The 22,957-nt window shown below is 37.2% G+C and overlaps 1 protein-coding gene and 1 long non-coding RNA gene across 10 annotated transcripts in view; one reads left to right on the top strand and one right to left on the bottom strand.

The window, feature by feature from the left end:
• Window positions 1-22,957, top strand: part of CTNNA3 (catenin alpha 3) — a 460,135-nt gene that overhangs the window by 315,945 nt on the left and 121,233 nt on the right. For all 8 annotated transcript variants that reach the window (XM_065067892.1, XM_065067891.1, XM_065067893.1 and 5 more), the window contains one exon: window positions 13,227-13,383. In XM_065067892.1, the coding sequence (XP_064923964.1) occupies window positions 13,227-13,383 (157 nt within the window). The remainder of the gene's footprint in view (window positions 1-13,226; window positions 13,384-22,957) is intronic.
• LOC135579785 (uncharacterized) lies at window positions 245-16,239 on the bottom strand. Of its 2 annotated transcripts, XR_010473558.1 has the most exons (3): window positions 15,927-16,239; window positions 13,588-13,691; window positions 245-3,239 (listed from the first exon to the last, which is right to left on the bottom strand). It is a non-coding gene; the product is annotated as an uncharacterized LOC135579785 (long non-coding RNA). The 2 variants fall into 2 exon arrangements; XR_010473557.1 differs by lacking the exon at window positions 245-3,239 and having other exon boundaries at window positions 13,199-13,691.

Raw genomic sequence — 22,957 nt, 5'->3', positions numbered from 1 at the left:
GTTATTGCATCATTATTTCTTGCTGGAATTTTTGAGTCTCTGAAGCAATAGGTGTCTTAATGTTTTCTGAATATCATATAAAAACTTAGGGTTATTTGTTTATCCCGTCATACCACCTGTACACGTAACTCTTCATAACTATCAGTACTTGATAATGCTGCTGAGAGAGTTTTTCAGGATGTCGTGGAAAAAGAACGGTGAGCTGTGGGTGGAACTTTGCCTGTTTTCAGAAGAGGAAGTTTTCTTGTGGAAGTACAATCTCACTTTTTCACTGATGAGTCACTTTTGATATAATGATTAAAAGATCTTCCCTAACTTTGCATCTCTTTTTAGCTGTTCTCAGTGAGGATAGATATCACTGTGTAAATTCTGCGAACAATTAAAGTTGATTTTATTAATAAATGTAGCAAGAAATTAATTTACTCTTGGAAGTCACTTATCCCTTGGGTAGAATTTGTCTATTGTCTAGAGCTGCATTATCAATACAGTCTCAATGTTATTTAATTATATTGACTGAAATACATTTTATTATTAAATATTTTATATACAAGATGCCCAGCTTTCAAGGCTTTTAAATTGTTGGGGGTTTTGAATATCTTTGTTATTTTAATGGCTTTCAATGGCAGATGACAAAGCAACAGTGTCATATAACCCTGAGCCTTTTCATCAGTATAGTGTGGTTTTTTTTCCTTGCAAGTTTGTTTTTTTGGGGATGTCTGGATATTGAGACTCCCCCACTGAATTGTTTGAGAGAAATACAAGACACGACAGAAACAGTTCTGCAGAATTTTGTGTTAAAAGAAGAAAAGTAGCAGACTGTCAGTGTGTTTCTGTGGCTTCTTCACTAGTAATTTTTGTGTCAGCAGATACTATTCATTGTTGGAATGAATAAAGGACTCAGCATTCCAATTCAGTGTGAATCACGCGAAGCCATTTATTACAGAAACAAGCCTCCTTATATATGCAACTATGCTCTGATCACACGTCCACGCTCCAAGCGTGCATTCACTAATTGGATATCATCTATGTTTACGAGCTGTCCACACACTGGAGTCTTACTGCTGATAGGTCTGTTGATTTACGTCTTGTTCAGGCCCTGTTATTGTTGAACTGCCTCACTCAGCAGGTCCTGTTTTCAGCTTTCTGAGGTGGCCTTGAAATTCCTTTGGGTCTGGCTAGTTCAGTAACAAATCTCCATCTAATAGAAACCCATCCACAAGTCATGATATTATCTATTGATAATTATCTGCTTTAGTTTTTATTACTTGTCATAGAGCATTTCTGAGAAGTGAATCGCTCTTGCCACAGAAGGAGTCAATGTTAGTAACTAAAAATGTATCATATAATTATTCTGTAACTGTGCATTACAGAACAGAATTATAGAATAATTCAGGTTGAAAGGGACTTTAGGATGTCTGTAGCCCATCCTTCTGTTTAGATCAGTTTCAGTGCTGAATTTTGAACTGGATTTTCTAAATTTTGACCGATCAGGTCTTGAAAATTGCTGAGGACAGAGACTGCACCAACTCTTTGCGCAACCTGTTCCACTGCTTGACTGACCTTGTGTGAAAGTGCGGTTGTGCGTCTTTGTGCTCTCTGTCGTCAGAGCCTCCCTCGGTTTTTGATCACTGTCATAATATCCTCCCACTGTGCTGGGAAGAATCTGTCTCTGTTGTCTTTTTAATCTCCTTTGTGTTGAGGGACTGGTGTTATGTCCCTCTGAAGCCACTTTTTTTTCCCCAGACTGAAGAAGCTCAGTTCTCTCTCCCTCTTTGCAGGGTAAGAGCTCCAGCCCCTTAGTGGCCTTCTGATTTTGCTCTACTTTGTTGGTTTTTGTTGTGTATCAGAGGGCCCAAAACTGCACATAGTTTTCTAGATGTGATCTTGTTAAGTGTTACCTTTCTTATCCTACTAGCTAGGCTCCTGTCCTTTCAGCTCACTATGTGGTTAGCCTTCATTGTCTCTGGAGCATGCTCCTGACATCTACCCGTAAGCGTTGTCCAGTGAGATGTCAGGTCCTTTTCCAGGAGAGCTGCTCCCCAGCCAGTTGGTTCCCAGACTGTATCATGACAAGTAGTTATTCCATCCCAGCTGCAAGATTTTTTAGACATTCAGTTGATCATTTTTGAGTGGAGGAAGAAAAGCCTTAGGATCTCTTAGATCAAAAATAGATGGATATCAGTTTTATTCCTTATTGATACTGTCCTAAGTAATATAATTCCTTTTGTGAATTAAAATGAGATGATTATTTCAGTAATAGGTTGGAAAAAAAAAATCCACAAAGTAGTTTTGATTTTTTCAAAAAGACATGCATTCTGATCACTAGGAGTGACAGGATCAAGTGACACACTTAATGTACTGTTCACCTTGAACATGACCATCCATTATGTTTTCTTTAGGTATAAAAATACAGAACTACAACGTTGTATCTTCCCGTAACAAAACTATGGTCAAATCAGATGCTTTGAATTCAGTTTCTGTTTATTTACATGATAGTAGAGAATGCTGTTCTATACATAGGAAGAACTAATTGGAGACCATTTTTTTACTTTTGGCTTCAGAGGAATTCTAGTCTACATTCAGCTCAAAACTTTGTACCCCAGCCAAAACTTTAAATTTCTGGCAGCTTTTGCTTTGGTGCAAGTATGGACCTATTACTGTATTTCAGGAAGCAGGATGGCAGTTGAACCTAGCAGTTTTCAACTACATTTACTGATCCTGTAGTATCAAGGCACAACATAGTTCCTTTTCATGAGAACTTGAGTTTAGTGTTGGGACCAGCATTCTCAATCATGTATCAGATTTTGGAGACATTAGCTCTGCATGCAGATTAACAGAACTTTGTGAGGTTTAATGTCTTTCACAAATGTGGGAGTTCTTCAGAAACACCAGCTTTACAGACTGTTCTCAGTTTGGTGTGACTAGAGAACGCAACAAATAAGCAGAATCCCCATCTGGACTTTACCTTGTGAGCATGTTTTTTACATTTCTGCAGTAGGGATTGGTGCTAAGTCTTTCTCATCTATGCACAAGTGCTGCACTTTTGGTGCGTGTACTTCTAAAAGTCCATTTTGGCAGAGTCCACGAGAGCTGTGTGGAACTAGGTTTGAGTACAATCCATTTTCCATATACTTACTATTGTATAGATAGATCTTATTTTCCTGCGTAGTTAATCCATGTGTCTCCCCTAGAGATGAGCCCCTCAGCCATGCAGAGCAAATAAAACACGCCATTGTAGCCTGAAAGCGAGGATGAAGTAGTGAGTTACTCAACAGTAAGGTCTGAAGAGCGAAGTTGCCCATGCTTTGGTTAGTGTGTGTCTTTCATGCTAATCTGTTTTAAATATTAGTCACTGTGAGCACTGTAGCTTTGTTTATTGCTCAGTGTGTGTGAAGGTGGCATAGCATGGCCAGTGGAGAAAATGAGGGACAGAAAGTGAAACGACCAGAAATGTGAATTCAGTGTCAGAAGCCTCTTTTATGGGGCTGCAGTCTTAAGATCTTGTTTTGAGAAGTGTGAATTGAGTTCTGAATAAAAAAGACTCTCATTTCAGAAACATGTTTCTGAAGTTCTTGTTTTTAATGTTTTAGCTGCTTTTGAGATATCATTGCGTGTAATTGGAGAAGATACTGTATACAGAAAACTCAGTGAAATATTTCTGGTAGGGTAATTCTTAAGAGCAGTATGATAATGACAAGTTTTCTTCGTTAGTAAATAAGAGGAACTGTGACACCTTTGTAGCATTCTTCTATACAGGCAGGATTATAAGAATATCAATGGCACAGAAATCCGTAGGTGATTAAAAGGCTGGTTACAGATGTTGGTTAAATTGAAATAAAATGGATGTCTGAAAATTCAGGTATAAATGAGAGGAGCTTAAAGGCACTCTCTCCCCCATCACCTGAAATCATATGCAGTTAACTTCGACTGTCAGTACACATAGTCTTATGAAGTATTACTAATCTCCCAGAGAAATAAAGTGGTTTGAGAATATTTATTCCTAAAGCTATACTTGTTCTTGGTTTGATTTGATTTCTAAGCCATGTTATCCTGGGGTGAGCTCTTTCAACTTCAGCTTCACTTTGTTAACTTACACTGGGACAGAATTGACCCTTCTTTTCTCAGAGGTAAATTTCTCTACCACGTTGGAGAAATATTTGACTGAATTTATCTCTACTGTGTCAAGTTGATGCATCTGCCCACTTGATTTTGTTGGAAATTCATCTGTTGGAGGTGCAAATGGAGGTAAAGCTGGGCAGCCAGCTCCTGTTCAACTGCAAAAGAGGTAATCACCAACAAAACCCAAGGAATTAATTAAGACTTTCTTGATTTTTGTTAGACTAACATTTTTTATTTCAAATAAATTCCTAGTTTTCTCCTGCATTAGTCACTGCTATATCATATTATTTAATGAAATAGTTGGTCAAAGTATGCTCTTGTAATGTTACTCCAACCCTGCTTTGCACTTCTTATTCTTCTTTTGTGTCCTTTTGTTCTTGTGTGGGCATTTGTTTGTTTGTTGTTCATGGTGTGTTGTTTTTTTTTTCATTTTAACGTGTTTGTGCAGTGACTGCCTGAGAGCTGCATCTATGGTGTATGTGTCAAACCTCATGTTAGCTTATCTGTATTTTTATGTAGACATCAGCTGCTTAGAAACTAGTTACTAGAAGATATGAGGATTATCTTACTATTGTCATTATTTTACTCTGTCCTCAACTTGTATAAACTTGTGTTAATGTTGTGTTAACTTCTTTCATCTAATGGACTGTGTGGAGTTATGTTTTTTCCTGTACTTGATGGGGAAATATGTATGTTAGTGCCCTAGAAGTAATAACAGTAAATGCTGTCCTCAGCTATCTTGTGCTCAGAAGCGCGAGGAGATACTTAAAAGCTATTAATTTAGCTCTTGGTGACATGCTGAAGCAGTAGAGCAGGAGGAATAACAGCTTTCTGGTAATGTTTACCTGAACCGTGAGGTTTGTGGTGCAGAAATAAAACATTTGGGGAAAAAAGTAATGATTACTAATGATGAAATTAGAAGAGCCTAAATTTGCTGTAATGTTATAGAGTAAGGCTATATTTAATTGACCAGCAACAAATTATAACCCTGCTTTAGATAAGTAGTGATGAAACAGTGACTTCAGATTAGTTTTGTTCTCATTGTTTCTTGAGGCCAATTCAGATAATGATAAATTTATGCCATAAATGTTAATTGGAGTGAGGTAGATAAGCTAAGCTCCATGAAGCCTACAAAGTTGGCCAAAACTTTTTTATCTTGGTCTCTTGTTGGTAAGAATGTGAGAGCACTGCTGTGAAGTATGGGTGGGTTTGGGTTTTTTGTTTGTGTGGTTTTTTTTATGAAAAAGAGGGCTTAAAAACTGAGTTTTACTTGTGTGATAGTGTATCTGTTCAGGTTTCTTAAACCTTATTGAGAATACCACAGTCTAAATCATACGTGATAGATGCTTGCTTTTTTCTATGTGGCTTCACAATTTTTTGAAATTTCTACTTAAGTTCTGTTCTGAACATCAAAATATTAGTGATGTTTGAGTTTGTCAAGGATTTTGAACACAAACATAATATTGTTTCTTAATATAAAACGGATAGAGCTTCTTGCTAAGTTTGATTTTTTTCTAAAATGGAAGAAAAAATCAGATAACAGGATTCAAACAAAGAACATGAGACAGATCTTACTGAGCAGCATTGTATTACGCTGTTTGGATGAGCAAAGTGGCGGCTGCCTCTTGCTGTTGTGGTTCCTGTTGGGTCTGAGGTGGACAAGCTTCCACAACACAAACACCAGAATGGTCAGTGCCCCCTTTTTCAGTCATACTGGAAATGTCCAGCAGAGACTCTCATGGCTAGAACTACTTAGAAGTCTATATGAAGTAGCCTTTCACAATCGCTGTTTTATTTTAATAAATCTTGGCTATCAGAGCTAATAGGATACCTGTGCTTAGCCAAGCTTTAGCAACCTTGCTTAACCCTTAGGTCTCTTACCTTGACATCGTTCCCAGGCAGAACAAACAAACATGGTCTCTACCCTCCTCTGCATTTTAGCTATGGCAGGATTTCAATTTCATTAATATCAGTCCAGATCATTTTATGGAATGTGGGTGTTGTCACATATGTGGAAGTTGCGTTTATTCTAACTGCAATTAAGTCTTTTCCTAATAGGATATTGTCACCTGAAATATTTGATTTGGGATTAACTGCCTTTATGTAGGACAAAACTGATTTAAACTCTATCTGTAAACTTCCAGAGGGAAGCCTTAGGTAAATTCTGTGGTTCCTGTTATTTAGGTGGTCAGGCTAGATGATTTGTGGATCTTGTGTAGCCTTGTAGAGTCCATGAGTCGATGTGCCAGGGCAGTCTCTGTACTCTTAGATGAGGATGCCTTCCTGCCTGCCTGCGCTATAGTTTTTACATGTAGTGAAAGTTTTAGGATATTATTTCTGGAGAGATCTGGAGTCTGCATTTCTAAATTCACGCACTTAGTAAAGTTGTCTACATTCTGTAATAGTTTTGTTGATCTTCTCAAGCAGTTTACCTCTTTACTGCATTTGGCAAGATAAAAGTTTTGTGGTTCTTCTGTTACTGAAACAGCTTTTCACACAGTCTCATTATTTTTGGCAGAGCTGATCCACTGATAAATATTCTAAAACAAAGAAGAAACTACAGGAAGAATAAGGCTTTATTGTATTCAACCAGAAATAGGGGTTGATTTTCAGATAGTGTCTTACTGGAGGCATTAACAGAAAAGTTAGAAATTACTTGTGTAGTATTTCAGTCATGATGGACACAACCTAAGTTGTTTAGTTAGTGTAGTGGAAATGGGAGCAATTGCTAGCTTATGTTATGGACAGTTCAGGTGTATGGAGGAAGGGACCTAATAACTGCAGATCGTGCAGCAGTCTGTGTGCTGCAAAGCCCAGCTTTGTGAGGACTCCTTTGCACGTTTCTCACTGTCAGTGTGAGAGAAAACACCCCAGTTACTCTTTCTGAAAGGTATTGGCAAGTTTGCACATCTCACAGTGTGGTTTAGGAAGCAGTTCTGAGATCAGAGCAACAAAGGCAGAACAAATCTGCTCCTTCTGTGTTAGCTCTGTAGCATTTCTTTCTGCTTGCTGCAGATCTATGCAGTCCACATCCTAGAATCAAAATTTTGGCTGGATCTCCACCTGACATAAGCTTGAAATATTTGTTGTGAGATCCCTGGCCTGCACAGGGATTAGCAGTGGATTGGTTTTTTGCATGTGTTTTGCTTATTAAAAATATGTAGAATTGTATGCCGATTGCTTGAAACATGCTTTCCAGCAAGTGCTCAGTTTTGAGGCCTATCTAGTAATGGCAAGTATTTACTACTCGATAACTTTTGAAATGTTTACAGTTAGCATTGAAAACATTAATTACGAATTAATCATCCCAACTCTTTTAAAAGTGTCCCACAATATGTAGATGATGCCTGTTTGATGCCAGCCCTGATGCCTTTTCTTCCTGGCAGTATTAGAATTTCTGTTCTTCTCCTGTACTGTAACAAATGTTTGTTGTCAAGTTAGGAAACCATTTCATTTTAGTTTCATTTTGATGTTGTATCTGTGTCATGTGTAATACAATTTCCCTTTCCTCTTTCTTCCACCAATACAAGATCAACTCTTCCATGGCCTAGAGATTTAAAATATTCCCGGCAGACGTTTTAACTGCACTTCTCTCAAATACCTCTGGTGACAGGGAGTTTAGCATCTATCCAAACAGTCTGTTTTTGTGGATATTAACTGTCACTTCAATTAGGCATTCTGTTTAAAACAAACAAACAAAAACACAAAACAAAATCACACACACAAAAAGCAATCAACAAGAAAACAACCCAGAAAACCTAGGCAACCTCCTCTCATCCTACAGTTCTGTCCAGTAGTTTCTGATCTGTTCCTGGTAGCATAGATTGCAGTTTTATTTCTCCTATGTAGCAGCTACATATGAATTTGAAAATAGTCATATATCCCCTCCCTGTAATGTAACACTTTATGTATGCTACCAGTACTACTAGTCTTTACTGTATCAGTCTTTGCCTGTAACAAATCTGAGCATTAAGGCTTGCTAGTCATAGGCTGACCAAAATGGTGAAGGTGGTCTTCTCACTGCTAGTGTACCAGCATATACTGGTCTATTAAGGTATCTTGTAAAGTCTTTTTCATGGCCTTTTTCCAGGACCAATATGTGATTTGAACTGTTTCTTCCTTTTTTTAGAAAGCAGAGATAACTTGGAATATATTTTACTGGCAATATTAGTTTCATGCTCTTCTTCTGCTGCTTCTCCTCTGCTTTTTAATTCTCTCCCATTTAGTTGTGTACGCCGGTGTTGTCCTGTTATCATTATGTTGCATGTTTTCTGAGTATAATTTTGGAATAAATACAAGCAACGAACATGAAGAATGTTGCCTGCTTTATAAGTCATTTTTCTGTTTTAACTGAAATTATTCTTCTTTCTCTCATGATATGTTGTGTACTGGCTGGTGAAAACAAAGCTTAAGGTAGGATAAGTGTAAATGGTTATCAGTATGGTTTGTACCTTTGAAGAAAAATACCGAGCCTTGTCTCAAGGACAAAGGAAACAGTTTGCTACTAATTCCTAAAATGGTTAAGCTGCTAATATTACTTAAAAAAGTCCACTGTTACTACACTTAATTTTCTGTTTGTGTATTCTAAATTTCATATAGAAAGAGCATCACAGGCAGCATTGCTTTTCAACCAGAGAGTTTTGGGCACTGAGCTGAATCTTGATAGGGTTGCTTTTGTTCCACAGATGTTTCTGAAGGATGTGATGTGTCCTGTCACCAGAAGTGAAACTCCCAAAGTACCAAATGCAGAATTGTTGTAAAAACATAGTCTGTGTGCAAGTCTCGAGTCACCATATTTTCTTCCTTATTTTCCATGTCTTGGGGATAAAATTAGGAATTAATGAGATGGCCTTGTACTTCTAGTCTATGCTTGGGGGAATAATTTTTAGGAACTGAAAGCTCAGTCTCCTTTAAAGGGGATAACGGAAAGGGAAAGGATATTAGTGCAAGCTCTTCCCCTCATCTGGTTTGTCTGTTCATGTGTGAGATTTTTTTTATTATGTTTCTTCCAAGTCACTTTTGTCAACAGTTTAACCCGATCTAGCAATCACAGCCACAATAGCCACTTGCTCACTCCCCAGCCCAACAAATAGGGGACAAAATCGAAACGGAGAAACTTGTAGGTTGAGATGAACACAGTTTAATAAAATAATGAAATAATATTAATATACCACTATTACTACTACTAATATATATAAAATGGAAACAGACTATAAAATAAATAAATAATGCAGCTTATCATGAACTCTGCACTGAGCAGCCAGTCCTGAGAAGAGACAGAGCACCCAGGTCCCGACCAGCTGATTCTGGAGAGAGAGTAGAGAGAAAAAGGCAGCAAGGCCCAGAGGCCACTGCAAAACAGCAGGAGGGCAAATGGCCAAACAAAGTGATCTCACAAACAGAACTCAACTGAAATCAAGCACAACCAGGATGGGTCTCCATAGCTGGGAAATCCAGCTCTCCTTAAATATGAAGCATGAATCTAATGGTGTGGAATATTCTTATTGATTGGTCTGGCTGTCACTCAAGGTCTGCCCCATGCATGCCCCGCTTCCCAGCTGCCTCACACCTGTGGGCAGAGCTCAGAGACCTTGGCTCTCAGCCTGCCATTTGATCCTATTGATGAAGCACCTTAATTCCAGTAGAAACTGGACTTAATCACCACAGGTCCTGAGGCATACGGTAACAAAATTCAAAAGGTGATCTGAAGCATAGTTCATAAACTGCTTAGAGTTGCACCTTTTGAATTTTAAGTGTTTGTTTTAATAAACAAAGGAAGTAGTTTGTATTACTGGTGAAACAGGAAGTCAGTTGAGACTGGCTTTAGCATAGTATGTTATTGCCTGCTTTGAAGTATTTATTCAAAGTGTGTGTTTAGTAGCAAAGGTAGTACTATAACAGAGGAAAATGCTGAATGCTTTGTAAAAATGAACCCTAATAAGCTTGTAAATTCTGTGCTTTAACTCTTTGCAAAAAAAACCCCAACAAAACGAAACAACAAAACAAAACACAAACCTGTGCATGCAGAGCCTTCAGTAGAAGCAATGTATGTAAATGGAGATTTAAGCCTTAAGCATTTTGAGTTGACTTATTTGAGAAGCCAGAAGCAATTGGCTATGAAAGTGTAAACAAAAGTCTGCAGGAAGAGACCCTACATTTCCAAATAAGCGATGCTGCAGATAAGCGGTGCATGTGGGAATGTAGGCAGGTGTATTATGGTAGTTTGCTTATGCCATAGGCACCTTTGTTGGTGTCTTTGAATGGACTTTCAAAGTATAAATTATCAACCTTTTAATCTGTGTCAGCATTGCTGTACTACTGCTATTTTTCAAATATTAGAAATGATGTGTGATTTTAATAGTGTTCCAAGCTGCACTCAACATTCATTAGGGAGAGCTTCTCTTCTAATATGTCTGGAAGTTACTGTGATTCTCTCCTGCTTTTTATTGGAGTAAAGAATGTTATTTACGAATGAAAATATAAGGTACCTTCTGTGCATTCGTTATTTTAATTATATATGTTTCCTAGCAATTGCATTTAAAACAAACAAAAAACCAAACCAACCCCAAAAGCCCAAACAAACAAAACAGTAATTGGGAGTGGTGAGTTTGTTTTTCACGTAAGAGACGTAAGTGTTGTGCCTTCTTTTAGGGGTCAGGTCATATACCATCAAGACAGATTTGCTGCCAGGTGTTACAACTGATAATAAATGCTTTTTTGAAGGTTTTGTACATTTGGAGTATGGACAAAATAAAATTGTACAACATGTAATGAAGGGGCTATATTGAAGGCATGCCTGAAAACTATGGGGAAACCTCTGTGCTTACCATAAACCAAATTATAATCAAAATCAAATTATAATCAGAAAAGGAAAAAGAATAGTCAATTCTGAGTCCTTACTGGGCCTGGCTAGAACACTGTTCTGTCACCTTCTTGTGACATCTGTGGCTTTGTTTTAAGGATACTGTATGAAATTAGTTTAAATGAGCCTTTAGACTTCGTTATGTGTGTGTTGTATGGCTTGTGAGCTAGACTTTAAAAAATCATTTCACAGGCAAACTCTGATGGTGGTGGGATTTGAGGTGCTTTTTATTTTTATTATTAGTTTTATTTTTTTAATTTTAAATTTTAAATTTTAATTTTCTATACTATCAGAAGTACAGTGATGATATTTATTATCACCAGATACTTTTAAAAGAAGCAGCTGTGCAGCTTAAAAAAGTACTGATCAGACTCAAGACTTTCAGGCTGTAATTGCTCAACCATTGAGTACATTTTTCTATAGCATATGCGTCTTGCATATAGTTAGAATTAACTTCATTCTTTGCTTTTAGTTCTTCAGTAAAATTTTAAATTATTTTCTAAATATGGGTAGTTTGATAGCATGTTCTTTAAGGTAGCTGCAGGGTGCTATGTTGTATATGGGAAGGGAAAATTAATTGTCAAAAACTTGAAAATATAATGAATTAAATAATTTGGGTATTAGTAATCTGGAAGATGACAACTTCAGCTTTATTCAATGTACTTTGTGGTTTCTGTGTATCTTAGCAGATGTTTTGTCAGAGTAGGAAGGTTCTGCAGTGTAGATTGCTACTAATTCAATAGTAATTTTGGGATGGGGTGGCTCCTGATGGGTTACGTTCAGACAACAATTAAACAAGTGTTTAAAAATATTTATTATGCAGTTATTCAAAATTAAGTAACAACTTTATGATAATTCAATTCCTGTATTACAGAAATATGCATTAAATTGTACTGGCATGTTAGTGTGATACTGCATGCTGGTGCTATATTATACATCAGATGACATAATAATATGGTCTTCCTCAGTTCACCAATTAGTGCAGTTGATATTTTAATTTTTAATCTTATGCAAATTACTGTTTTAATGAGTTAGAGAATTTATGGTAAATAGAGGGCTTTTTGCCTACAAAATTTGAGGTGGTTTTGTGTTGTGTTTTTTTTTTTTTTTAATTATTTTTATTTTTTAATAAATTGTGTTATTTTTTTTGTCTTTTTCCCTTCCTGCAATTTAAAGATTCTTTTTTGCTTTTCATGATGCACATGGATTAGTGTGCTATTATGGTAAAGAAACATCAGATGGACTTAAGACGAGGAGTTTCCTATTTATTCTTTGGTTCAATGACTTGGTTACGGTGCCATGATATTGAGAATGTTCCGTGAATGTATACTGTCAGCACTGGGGATTAGTGTGCTGCATTGTTTTTATTCTTCCCATTTTTTGCTTTATCTCATGTTCTGTCTTCTGAAAACCATTCTCCCCTTGATAAATACACAATGTGGGAAGGGAAAAAAGGGTTGGTATAAGGTTAATGTTCAGCTTCTACCTGGGATATGTGTTTAATTTAGATAATGTTTATAGATAAAACATCAACAAAAAGCTGTATAAGGGAAAAAAAACCCCTCTAGCTAATCAACTGATTGAAGAGGTATCTGTGGAAGCATTCACTTCAGGATCCAGTATTTCCATCTGCAGTTATTCTTTCCTGGGAGAGATAGAATCTACCCTCTTCCTGTGCACACAGCATTTTTAGGCCTGTTTTAGAAATATCGGACTGCTGCTTTGATACAAATGTAGTATCTGTTATGTCCCATGCCACTGACCCTAAACGAGGTATCTTGTCCTGGCAAAACCTTCCCTTTTCACATGACAGAGGCTGATACTCTCTCTTTTAGTCAAGATACTCTGTGATAAGCTGGGTGGTAACAAGTGTTAAAGAGTTTAAACGCAAAACTGGAGTGGTGTATGTTGTACTGATAAGTGGCTGTCTTATGTAAATAAACACTTTCTGATACCTTGCAAACTGGAAGAGTATGAGTTCTCCAACTAAAACCAAAACAATGGGATTTTTAGAGTCCATCAGTTAAGTCATTAACAGAGTAGAAGCTAAAATGGAAGTTAGCCTAAGCAGCATCTGAATGGTATTCATGCTGAGAACAGAAACAAAAGCTGAGCAACACTTTTACTTAGAGAACAGATATGCTGCTCTGCAGTTTTAAGTAAAAAGTAGCATTTTTCTTTCTGAAGACGTAATTACTTAGATGTTGGGTTTTGTGATTTGATTTTTTTTTTTTTTTTGATACAGGTTATTAATGCTGCTTTAGCTCTTGCTGCCAGACCAAAAAGCCATGTTGTAAAGAGCACCATGGAGATGTATAGGAGTACGTGGGAGAATCACATCCATGTTCTTACTGAAGCTGTGGATGATATAACAAGTATCGATGACTTTCTTGCTGTATCAGGTATGATAATTTTCAGAATCTGATTTTGCTTTTATAATTTTTGAATACTTTTAATAACATTTGAAAAGAAAAACATTGGAAGATTAGTTTTTATAAGATTTTGTCAAGTGGTTGCATCTGTTTAAAATGTCTCTACACAGTAGGTGTTTCTATTCTCGCACAACGTATAGCTGAGTAGAAGTTGTTTGAGCAAACTGTAGGTACCTGAAGCAGGCTAGCTGGCTTACGATGCATATCTTTATCCATCCTTACAGGTTCCTTTAGCTCAAAGTTTCAGAATCCTCTCTGCAGTTCTGAGAAGTTTCCTTCTAGAAAAGGAGGCACATATCAGTGTGCATACACAGAAAAAAGGAGATTCTTAAAATATTCTGTATTCCAGTTACTCTGGAACTTGGTCCCATAGTTTAAATGATGGTCTCTTCCTTATAAAGGGAAGCAAGAGCTAGTGAATTGTATAGAAAATGTTGCAATTATGAAACATTATAAATGATGATACTGTTGTTCATAGATCTGTTATACCTCCTGTGAACAGAGAATCAGTCTCAGCTTATCAGTTTTGGGTAGTTAATTTGTGCAAGGAAGAATGTGGCTATTAATCTTTATAACTCACTGACATTAACTGTAACAAATACAGTCGTCCATTTGTCATGATGATGTGAAGTTTTTAGATTCTTGTAAGTAAAATGAAATGTGCTATTGCATTTGATGGATGAATTTCCAGAAAACTAGCTTTGATATGATTAGAATTTTGTTTACGTTGCTAAATCTTAAGCTTTCTCTTCAACTCTGCTCTTGTAAACTGACTCTCTAAGTGTCTTTCTCCTGATACGGTCGGGCTGAAAACGTAGTTCATGATGTCATTTTCTAATGTTGATTCTTCTGTGATAATACCCTTCAAAGTTACATGAGTAAACCTTTTGGATAGAGATGGAAAAACTGAAATGCCAGTATTTACTTGTTTTATATGTAAGTTTTCCTCTTGTTAGTTGCAATTTATAAGTATTTTAACATTATTACATGATTGAAAATTAGTAAAAGAGTTGGATCTTTTAGTCCAAGAGTTAACTCACCTTTTACAAAGATTATGGGTAAGAAAAAGGTCAAAAGTGTGTTTATATATACAAAATTCTCAGGACCTGTGGTTTTCCTTTCTGTTGTCTTCTTGAAGAGCCTGATTGGCAGACCATCATGCTGCTTTTCTGTCCTCTCCTCAGTGTCCTTGCCCGAACTGAGATTATTTCGTCTACTGAACCTTCTCTCCACCCTTCCATGCTTGCTGAGTTTTGGTCTGTAAAATTTACAGTATCGCTATGCTTAAATCCTTATGATACTAGGTCCTCTTCTGCCAGATTTGAAGTTTTGTGTTTTCATAAAAAGATTTCCATCATGTCTTTTTCTCATCCCTCCTCATGTATGAATAGATCCTCCTCTTCATGTACTGTATGCAAATAACATATACCCTTTCTTCTTGTGTTCTTGATGTAATGATGTCTCTGCTCTCTGCTGTTTCAAATACCTCCTTAAAATACAATTTGTCCAAAATGCATTTTGACTCTTATAATCTCATCAATACTTTAAACTGAACAATTTTTTTAAAGGTAAATGAATTCCAAATAATGGGTGATAAGTCATTAGACTTTGAGATGGTTTTATCTGATGTACATTTTGTTGTTCCTCTACCAGAAGTGATGGTGAGTGGAATGATTAAAACGTTCGCCTCAGGTAAGTGTTTGTGTCACTCCCCCATGCAGTTTCCACTGCTAAACTGATAGTGGTAGATGTGGACATCTGCAGATCCATCTTCAGTAGCATCCAGAGAAGATTAAGTATTACTCACATTTTTAGTACTGTGGACAGAAAAATATGATACAATGTGTACAGAGGTGCCCCGCAGTTCAACTCCTTACAGAAATTGAACTGAACTGTCTTGAATAGATAGATAAAGACTTCCGAGACTGCTAAGGGTGTCTTGTGATTTTTCAGGCTTACTTGAGAAAGCAAAAGGAAATAATTTTTTAACTGAAGAATTGGCACAGCTCAGTTCCTGCTGGCAAGAGGGAGAAGAGTCATAGTTCACCTACCTGTTATATTCTTGTGCCAGTGTAGTGTACAGGCTTTGAGAGGAGGTCTAGGAAACAGCTGGCCCCCTGAAATGAATTGAGAAGAACACACTCCACGTATGGAGCATACAAGGAATTCTCTAAAAATCTGAAATCATGCAGGCTGGAAATGCATTTCCAGTCTTGTAATCCTTTCCTTTGAACCTAAGAATATGTTAAGTCTTTCTAGCATGATGGGATGCAGTGAGAAGCTCCCTTTTAATGTAAACCTGTGCCTTCAATAACTACTTTGCATTCATGGAAAGGAACAGACGATAGGATGTTATCACAAAAATGTGAGTCTAAATGGACTTATGGCCCCAAGAAAAACAAGCACTAGGGGGGCACATGTTTTGCTGCCATAATCATCTACTTTTTATTTGATTTCACTGAAGCTTCCTCAGTTTAACACTAGCAAAAATAAACAGTAAAAAAGAAACTTACCGTATGTCATTTTTCCAAAGGCCCAGTTCTAAGGAAGTTATTTACTGGTAACACAGAGGGAGCAAATAAGCAGCTTCACTTCTTTCCTAACATTATAGTTTTAAATCTGCAGCCCCTGCTGCTACTGCTGTGTCTACACTTGGAAGAGATCTTTAATAGTTGATTAGGAAACAGGGGGTGTAGCAGGAAGCACGTTGTTTGGCACGTACAAGTGGCAAAATAGGAGAATAGAACCAAAGAATAAAAGTAAATAGAAGAGAACTCTGGAGATTTAGTATTAAAGCATCTTGTGCAGAGCAGGACAAACTTCAGGTTTCCTATGAAACTTCTTCGGTTTTACATGATTACTTTTTGAACTAAATCTGATAAGCATTTATTTTTCAATATACAGTTGAATGCATTTCCTAGTCCTAAAATAATCCCCATGTTGTGTGGTTTGTGGGTTCCCCCCGCCTCCCATTCTGTATTCAGCGGACAGAGATGTGCTCATTTATAGATATTTGGGAGGGTGTTACTTGTTCTTCTGGATGATTCGGTCTTTCTCCTGAATATAGAAAAAGTTTGAGATTAGACTACACATAAAATTTTATGAATTCTCCCCTTGATCATTCAGTCAGATGTATTTCCTGTTGGTAGTCAGGTTCCTAATAACTTTTTAAGTTTATTCTTTCAAATCTGTAGTAGATACCTAGCATTATCCAGTCTCAGACAATAAATGCAGATCTTTCCTAGTCTTCTTCAAAATGACTCTGAATCGATTTTTTAATCATGCTATCCTTTTAGTTCCTTTGACTTTTTGCATCCCTTATATGCAACTGCATTTTAGGCTGTTGTAATATTCTCTGAATATCGCATATTCTTCCTTATCTCTGCCCTACAGTAGTTATTCTGCTGTTGAACTGTTCTTCGTTATCCAGTGTCACATTATGTATAAAGGTATTCTTAAGAAATAACTTTGTTTATGCTGCCTGTCCTTTTAATCTCTACATAGTCATTTATCCAGGATTGTGTCATAGTCTACCCAGTGCTGCTTTGTTCTTTTTTTCTGGGGCCTCAAATCATCTGAAATAATAATTTATACTAGCCATTACAGTCTGAGGGTTGAAGCAGGCCAAGACATGAAGGGGGTGGTAAGTTCTCTTTGTTATATTTGAAGAGAAGAGAAAGCTTTGTTTTTTAGTATAAAACCCCTTTTTCTTTTTTGAAACAGAAGCAGCAATCTTCAAGGTGAAAATAGCCTATGTTTTAACTTACATTAATTTATGATATTTTGTGAGGGAAGGATGCTGAGCACCAGACGTGATGAATGTGATTCACCCTGTCCTGCTCTGTGCATTCTGTCTGCTAACCAGAGGTCCTGGTTCTTTTAGGAGCTGTGTGATGACTCACACTGATCATCACAGATGAGCAAGGAAGTTGGCATCCAAACTGGAATTGCAGTCATTGTTGCAGCCTCAGTCACTCTTCTGCTGGTGGACTGAGGCTTGAGGGGGAAGGAGGTATTAAAATATGGATTATTCTTTGTGCTGGGGTAATTGTGCTGGAATCACATTGAATAATTTCTTAGTTTTTTATATGTACTGGTAATTTCATAATTGCAGGAATTGTTAATAATGGCATTCCACAAATAAGTTGGTCATGCAGTAAAGAATACTGGGGGAAATAACGTGTTTGTTCAGTGTTCCTTTCTGATGTGTGTTCATTAGCAAGTTTTTAAATTGTTTTGTGGTTCCTTTATCTGGAGTGACTGAGGCATGTTGATTTTCTTCCAGGTAATAACTGATGTCATTTTCCCCAAGTTAGTTGCCAGGAGATGTGGCTGCTATAAAGAACTGCTTGCTGCCCCACTGGTTTGAGTAGGGTGACAACTTCTGGGCAGGAGGCAACTGGAAGGAGAATGGAGGTTAGATATGATAGGTTTTGCAGTTCTTTGTATGTCATGCCTTCCTGCCAAAATACAGGTTCTGATTCTCCTGGCATTGCCTGTCCTTCACTGCACTAAATCAGTGTCAGGAAAGAGAATGTATTGTCGTGCTCATCGCACCATTACTAAGTAGTGCGTCTCGTGTTAAACCTAGGATTTTTATCCTTTGCGCACTCTTCACTTGTTTATTGCAATATACTGATGGCATCGGTGCTGTTGAATTGTGATACTAACTTTGCCAAAAAGTTTGGAAAGCGATCTTCCCTCTGATCTCTGTTTTGAATGATCATCTGCAATTTCTGTATGTACAAAATTGCTACAGGTTTGAGCCTAGACAGGGCAAGAGTTTTTTTGTAGAGGTGCCGTTTATAAGTAAGGTCACTGTAAATATGTAGATGGAGGCAAATGGTAGAACATTCAGAAGTGCTGAAACTCTCTTGAAAGTTTAGTGAAAGAATTCCTACATTGTCTAGATGCCTTTTGAAAAATATTACTCCAACTCTGTAAAATCCTGTTTACCCTCACTTGTTTTCCTCATATTCCACTGGAAGATTCAAACACACTGGGAAAATTTATTTAATGCCAGCTACTGAAAACCAGTTGAAATTTCTGAAAGGTTATATCCAACGTTGTTGCATTTCACAGCTTAGAAACCATTTTGTACATTTTTTCTTGTAATTCTATTCCTAAATCTCTTCAGTTCCTTAGTACTGTGCATTTCCACTGAAAATTTGCCATTTCCTTCTTGTCCTACCTCTAAGTCCTCTAATATCTTCCCTTTGAAGTTTATCTTCTAAAACTTCTAGAATCTCCTTCCTCCATACACACCCATTCTCATTTAAAAAATAAACACACACACACAAACAACAACAAAAACACAATGAAACCCCCAACCCAACCAACCACCACCACCAAAAGCAACCAGACGACCAACCACCTTCTGCAATATTCTAGTACATGGCAGGTAAGGCTGTAAAACTTTAGTGCGTTGTTTGCTAGTTCAGTGGAACCACTTGCAAATAGAAACAATGCATGATATCTCTGCATTTTTTTCAGTTGCACTTTATTCTGTTGTGGTTTTGTTCAGTGATTTAGGAATGTATGTTAGCTTTGATCTTTCTGAGCAACTACAGTAAACCTGCATTAAGGAAGGTGCTTGTTTGAGGTTACTGAAGTTCAGGTATGTTTCTATTGAGAACTTTTTATGCTTTACTAGTCACTTGTTCTTTGCTAAGATACACAATTGTGTTCGAGCCACATATAAAGTGTTTAATGTAAATTGGTCTAATCAGAATATTATGTTACTTTGTGTTTAGGGGTTTGCCTTTTGTCTCTGGGGTTATGCCTTTCTCTTGGGCTTTTTTTTTTTTTTTTTTTTCAATTTAAAAAATTGTGCAACAACAGTTGTCTTAGAGGAGGAAGTCGAGTGAGTGAAATATTCATTGCATTGCAGAATAGCTTGCATGGAGACCAGCCAGTAGATTTTAAGGAGCATGATCTAGGAAGTTACTTATTGACTACCTGTATCTGCTAGCAAATAGGTATGTTGCAGGGAGAGTGGGGACTGTTGGAACATCTCAAACTTTGCTACTTCAGATATTTGCAGTAGGTTTGCTATTGTAGTGCTATAACAAAGAAAAAAACTCACCTAATCAAAGCCATGTTCACTTTAAGCCTGTTCACTTTAAGTTGTGCATCACTGCAATTATAGGAGTGATTGCATGTTTGTGCACTTGTGTGTGTGTGATTGAATTACTGTGGGTAAAGTGCTCTCATCTCTAATTTTAATTATGCTCAATTTATGGTAGTTGGACTTCACCTATGAGTGTTGTAATTGGGCAGATGAGTATTATGTGAACCCAGGGCTTCACTTTGGTGAGATTCTTCTGTTAACTCTGGTTGCTTTTTTATTAACCCCTGAAGGAAACCAAATAAAAGATTGTTTACCATTTATTTTAAAAAATCAGATCAGAAAAAGCATACAATGAGTTTAAGCCTCATCAAATGTAGTAAGTGACAATGTTTGTAGCTTAAAGTACTCTCCTGTGTGCCACAGTAGAATGAAGTCCATCTGTGGCCATGACTGATGACCATCAGAGGTCTCTACCGTTGCAACTAGATTTAGCAGCATCCTAAGATTTCATTCCTTTGCCAGAGCCTGCAGAGGCCAACTCACTCTTGGATCATGTGTGTACTTCCTTTAAATTCCACATGCAGGTTTTATTAAAAAAACTTGCACAGCTTGTAGCTCTATTTACGTGCCACTTAACCTGCACAAAGACATCCTGCTTTGCTTTCATGAGTACAAGTCACAGAATCTTGGGCCTGTTGATTCTGTTGCCATGGAAAATTTGCCTTGGTGCTTGGCCCTGTTGGTTCCTGCTGCTGGGCTCCATGGGACCAAGAGCTAGTGGGGCTTTGTAGCTCCTGGGTTTATTGCCCATTTTATGGGTAAGGAGTGGAATTTTATGTACAGTGCTTCCTGTGTGTTCCTTTGTGGATGTGATCTGGATAATAGTGGATAGGTTTGTGGTGTGTTTGGTTTGGTGTTGTGTGTGGGGTTTTGTGTGTGTTTGTTTGGTTAAATGTAGAAATGGAAAGTCCTTGTTCTAGTTCTCATTGAACTGCTATGTAAGATGAAATCATGCTAGAATATTTTTCTAAAATGCAAAACAGAATCTGAAGTTTCTTATGAAATGCTTTTAGTTTAAAAACAAACCAAACTAAATACCACCAACAATCAGACATGTTATTTATGGGTAGGAGAGTGTTGTTTTTACTGTTTAAAAAGCAAAACATTCTAATACCCATTTACTAATAGAAACCATTTCTTCTTTATGGGTACTGCAAAGCTCTCATTCAGTTGGGATTCTGGGATTAAGGGATCTAAGTGTTCTGTGGTGCTTGTTTGGAAAGCTGAGATCGCCCTTCTTTTAACCTTGGAACATTGTTACATCTTGTATTATGTTGGAAAAAATGCACTTGATGAATAGCACTCAAATACAATGAATCATAAAGCCAGGCCTCAGTCTGTAAGTCTTTATAGCACTAAATTTTAGATTTTGGTCAGGCTCAGTTTCAAATTGCGTTGGATGGTTAAAATCGTTAAGATGGCAGTCTGGGTGGTTGAAGTCACTCAAAGTCAGCTGCAAAATATGCTGGCCAAAGAGTAAGGGTTTGATTGAATTTCTGGCTTACATACCTCTCTTGATATAATTAGTTTTCTATTAATGGTTCAAATTTCTGTTTCAGTTTATCACTTCTTTCCAGTCTTATGTAGCATGTTTACAGATGAACGCTTCAAAAATTGCCATTTATAGATTCACTCTTAGTATATCTGTGGAGGTGGGGAAAAACCCAAGATCCTGTTCAGAGACTTGAGATTAAATTTAATGTTTTCATGCTGACTTTTTGGCATGTGCAATAGAAAAATACTGTGCCATGCTTTTTGAAAGACAATGAACATAAGAATCTAGGTAGAGGTGTATATGCTTGTTTATGGTGAAATGAAATTCAAACAGGAAGGTAAATTACACTGTGGGTTTCAATTCCATTTATCTCAAGTTTGTTTGGCCTGACAATAATATGCATCAGGATAAATATGATTTCAGTAAGGTAAAACAGTCAGGCTCTCTCTTCATGACTCTCCCCTGGAGTGTAAGAAAATGGGATTGAATTTTCCCCTTTTTGATCAAGACTAAGGGCTTGCTGTGTGTCACTGAGCATGCAAGGTTTCCTTTTAGCTGGTACAGCTTGCAGCAGGTTAATGACCCACCTGAAAGTTCTGTCGAAGCTGTAATACAACATTGCCTTCACTGGGCATATCCTCTTGTCTCCTCTGCTTACTTTAAAACCATTTGTCTCCCATAACATCACATAACTGTTATTGCAAGAATTTAGAGATTTTGTGAAGAACTAGGGGGATTTGGTTTTAGTCCTGCTGGTTACTGAAATTGATGTTTTTAGATGGAAGGACAAGAACTGTGCGCAGCATTTAAGATGCAGGCATATGGATTATGCTGGCATAGTAAAACCCTTTTTTTCTTTTATGTCAGGTCTTCTCTGGGAAATCCTAACGTTGTTTACCTTTTAGTCATCAATGAGCTAGTGTTCTTTTAGAATTTTCTTAATTGACTTCAGAGACTGTTATGCTTAGTAGTAGTAACTAATTTGTAGTTCAGTATTTTATGTAATCCTAGAGCTCTTTCTTCACTATGCACATGAATTTGAGTTTATTGACACTGCTTGTGGTCTGTTTTACTGACTGATCACTGGGTACCGTGATAGCCAGCTTCAGTTCAGGACCACTTGTTTAGGTGGAATATATCCTACCCGCTGAACTGGACTGTGGATCACGTGCCGATTTTTGGGAAACCATTTTGGCAAGTGTTGTTCCATGAAAACCTGCTATTCCAAATTAGCATCCTTTAATTTAAGATTTTCTATCCCTGTTACTAACATTATGAGGACATTTTAGTGGTGAAGTACTTCCATAGCTGTAGAGGATAAGAGCAAATGGGAAGGTGTGTGAAGCCATTCAGTAAATGGGCAGGACTGCAGAGCTACGTACTGCAGTCCAGTGGACCTAGTCGTTTCTGTTACAGTTTCCATCCCCAAGCTAAAATTTCATACTGAATTCCTCCTCACTTTTTACTGAATTTCATTAAGTTGCTGCTGAGACCAGGTTATCTTGCAGTATTTGTTTCTCATCACAAGCTTTACAAACGAATAGTGTCGTCTTCAAGGGTTTTGAAGGTGGTTGCATTTGGAATTCACTTTGTATTTGACCTGGCTCAGTTCATATTTGGCAACATTTGGATCATAGTCTACAATGCATGGGTTTGAAGCAGGTTGGGATTAATTTTTTGGTGTGTTTATTTCGTAACAGCTTGGTTGCAAATAGCTTTCCAGCTGCAGCTGTGGCTGTAGCTTTTAATGTTTTTGTGCAGTTTGCAGGAGTTGATTTGCTTGCTTTTTTGTAATGAAGCCTACTGGAAACACACTGTGTTCTAAAAAATGGTATCTAAATAAACACAACCAAATTTAAAGGAAGATTTTTGATCAGTGACACTAAGAGCTTAAAGTGAGCATGCTACTATGGTGCAGA

Source organism: Columba livia, chromosome 6, assembly GCF_036013475.1.
Source record: "Columba livia isolate bColLiv1 breed racing homer chromosome 6, bColLiv1.pat.W.v2, whole genome shotgun sequence".
Classification (NCBI taxonomy): Eukaryota; Metazoa; Chordata; class Aves; order Columbiformes; family Columbidae; genus Columba; species Columba livia.
Note: the sequence above shows the minus strand (reverse complement) of the source record. Positions and strands in the feature narration are given on the sequence as shown.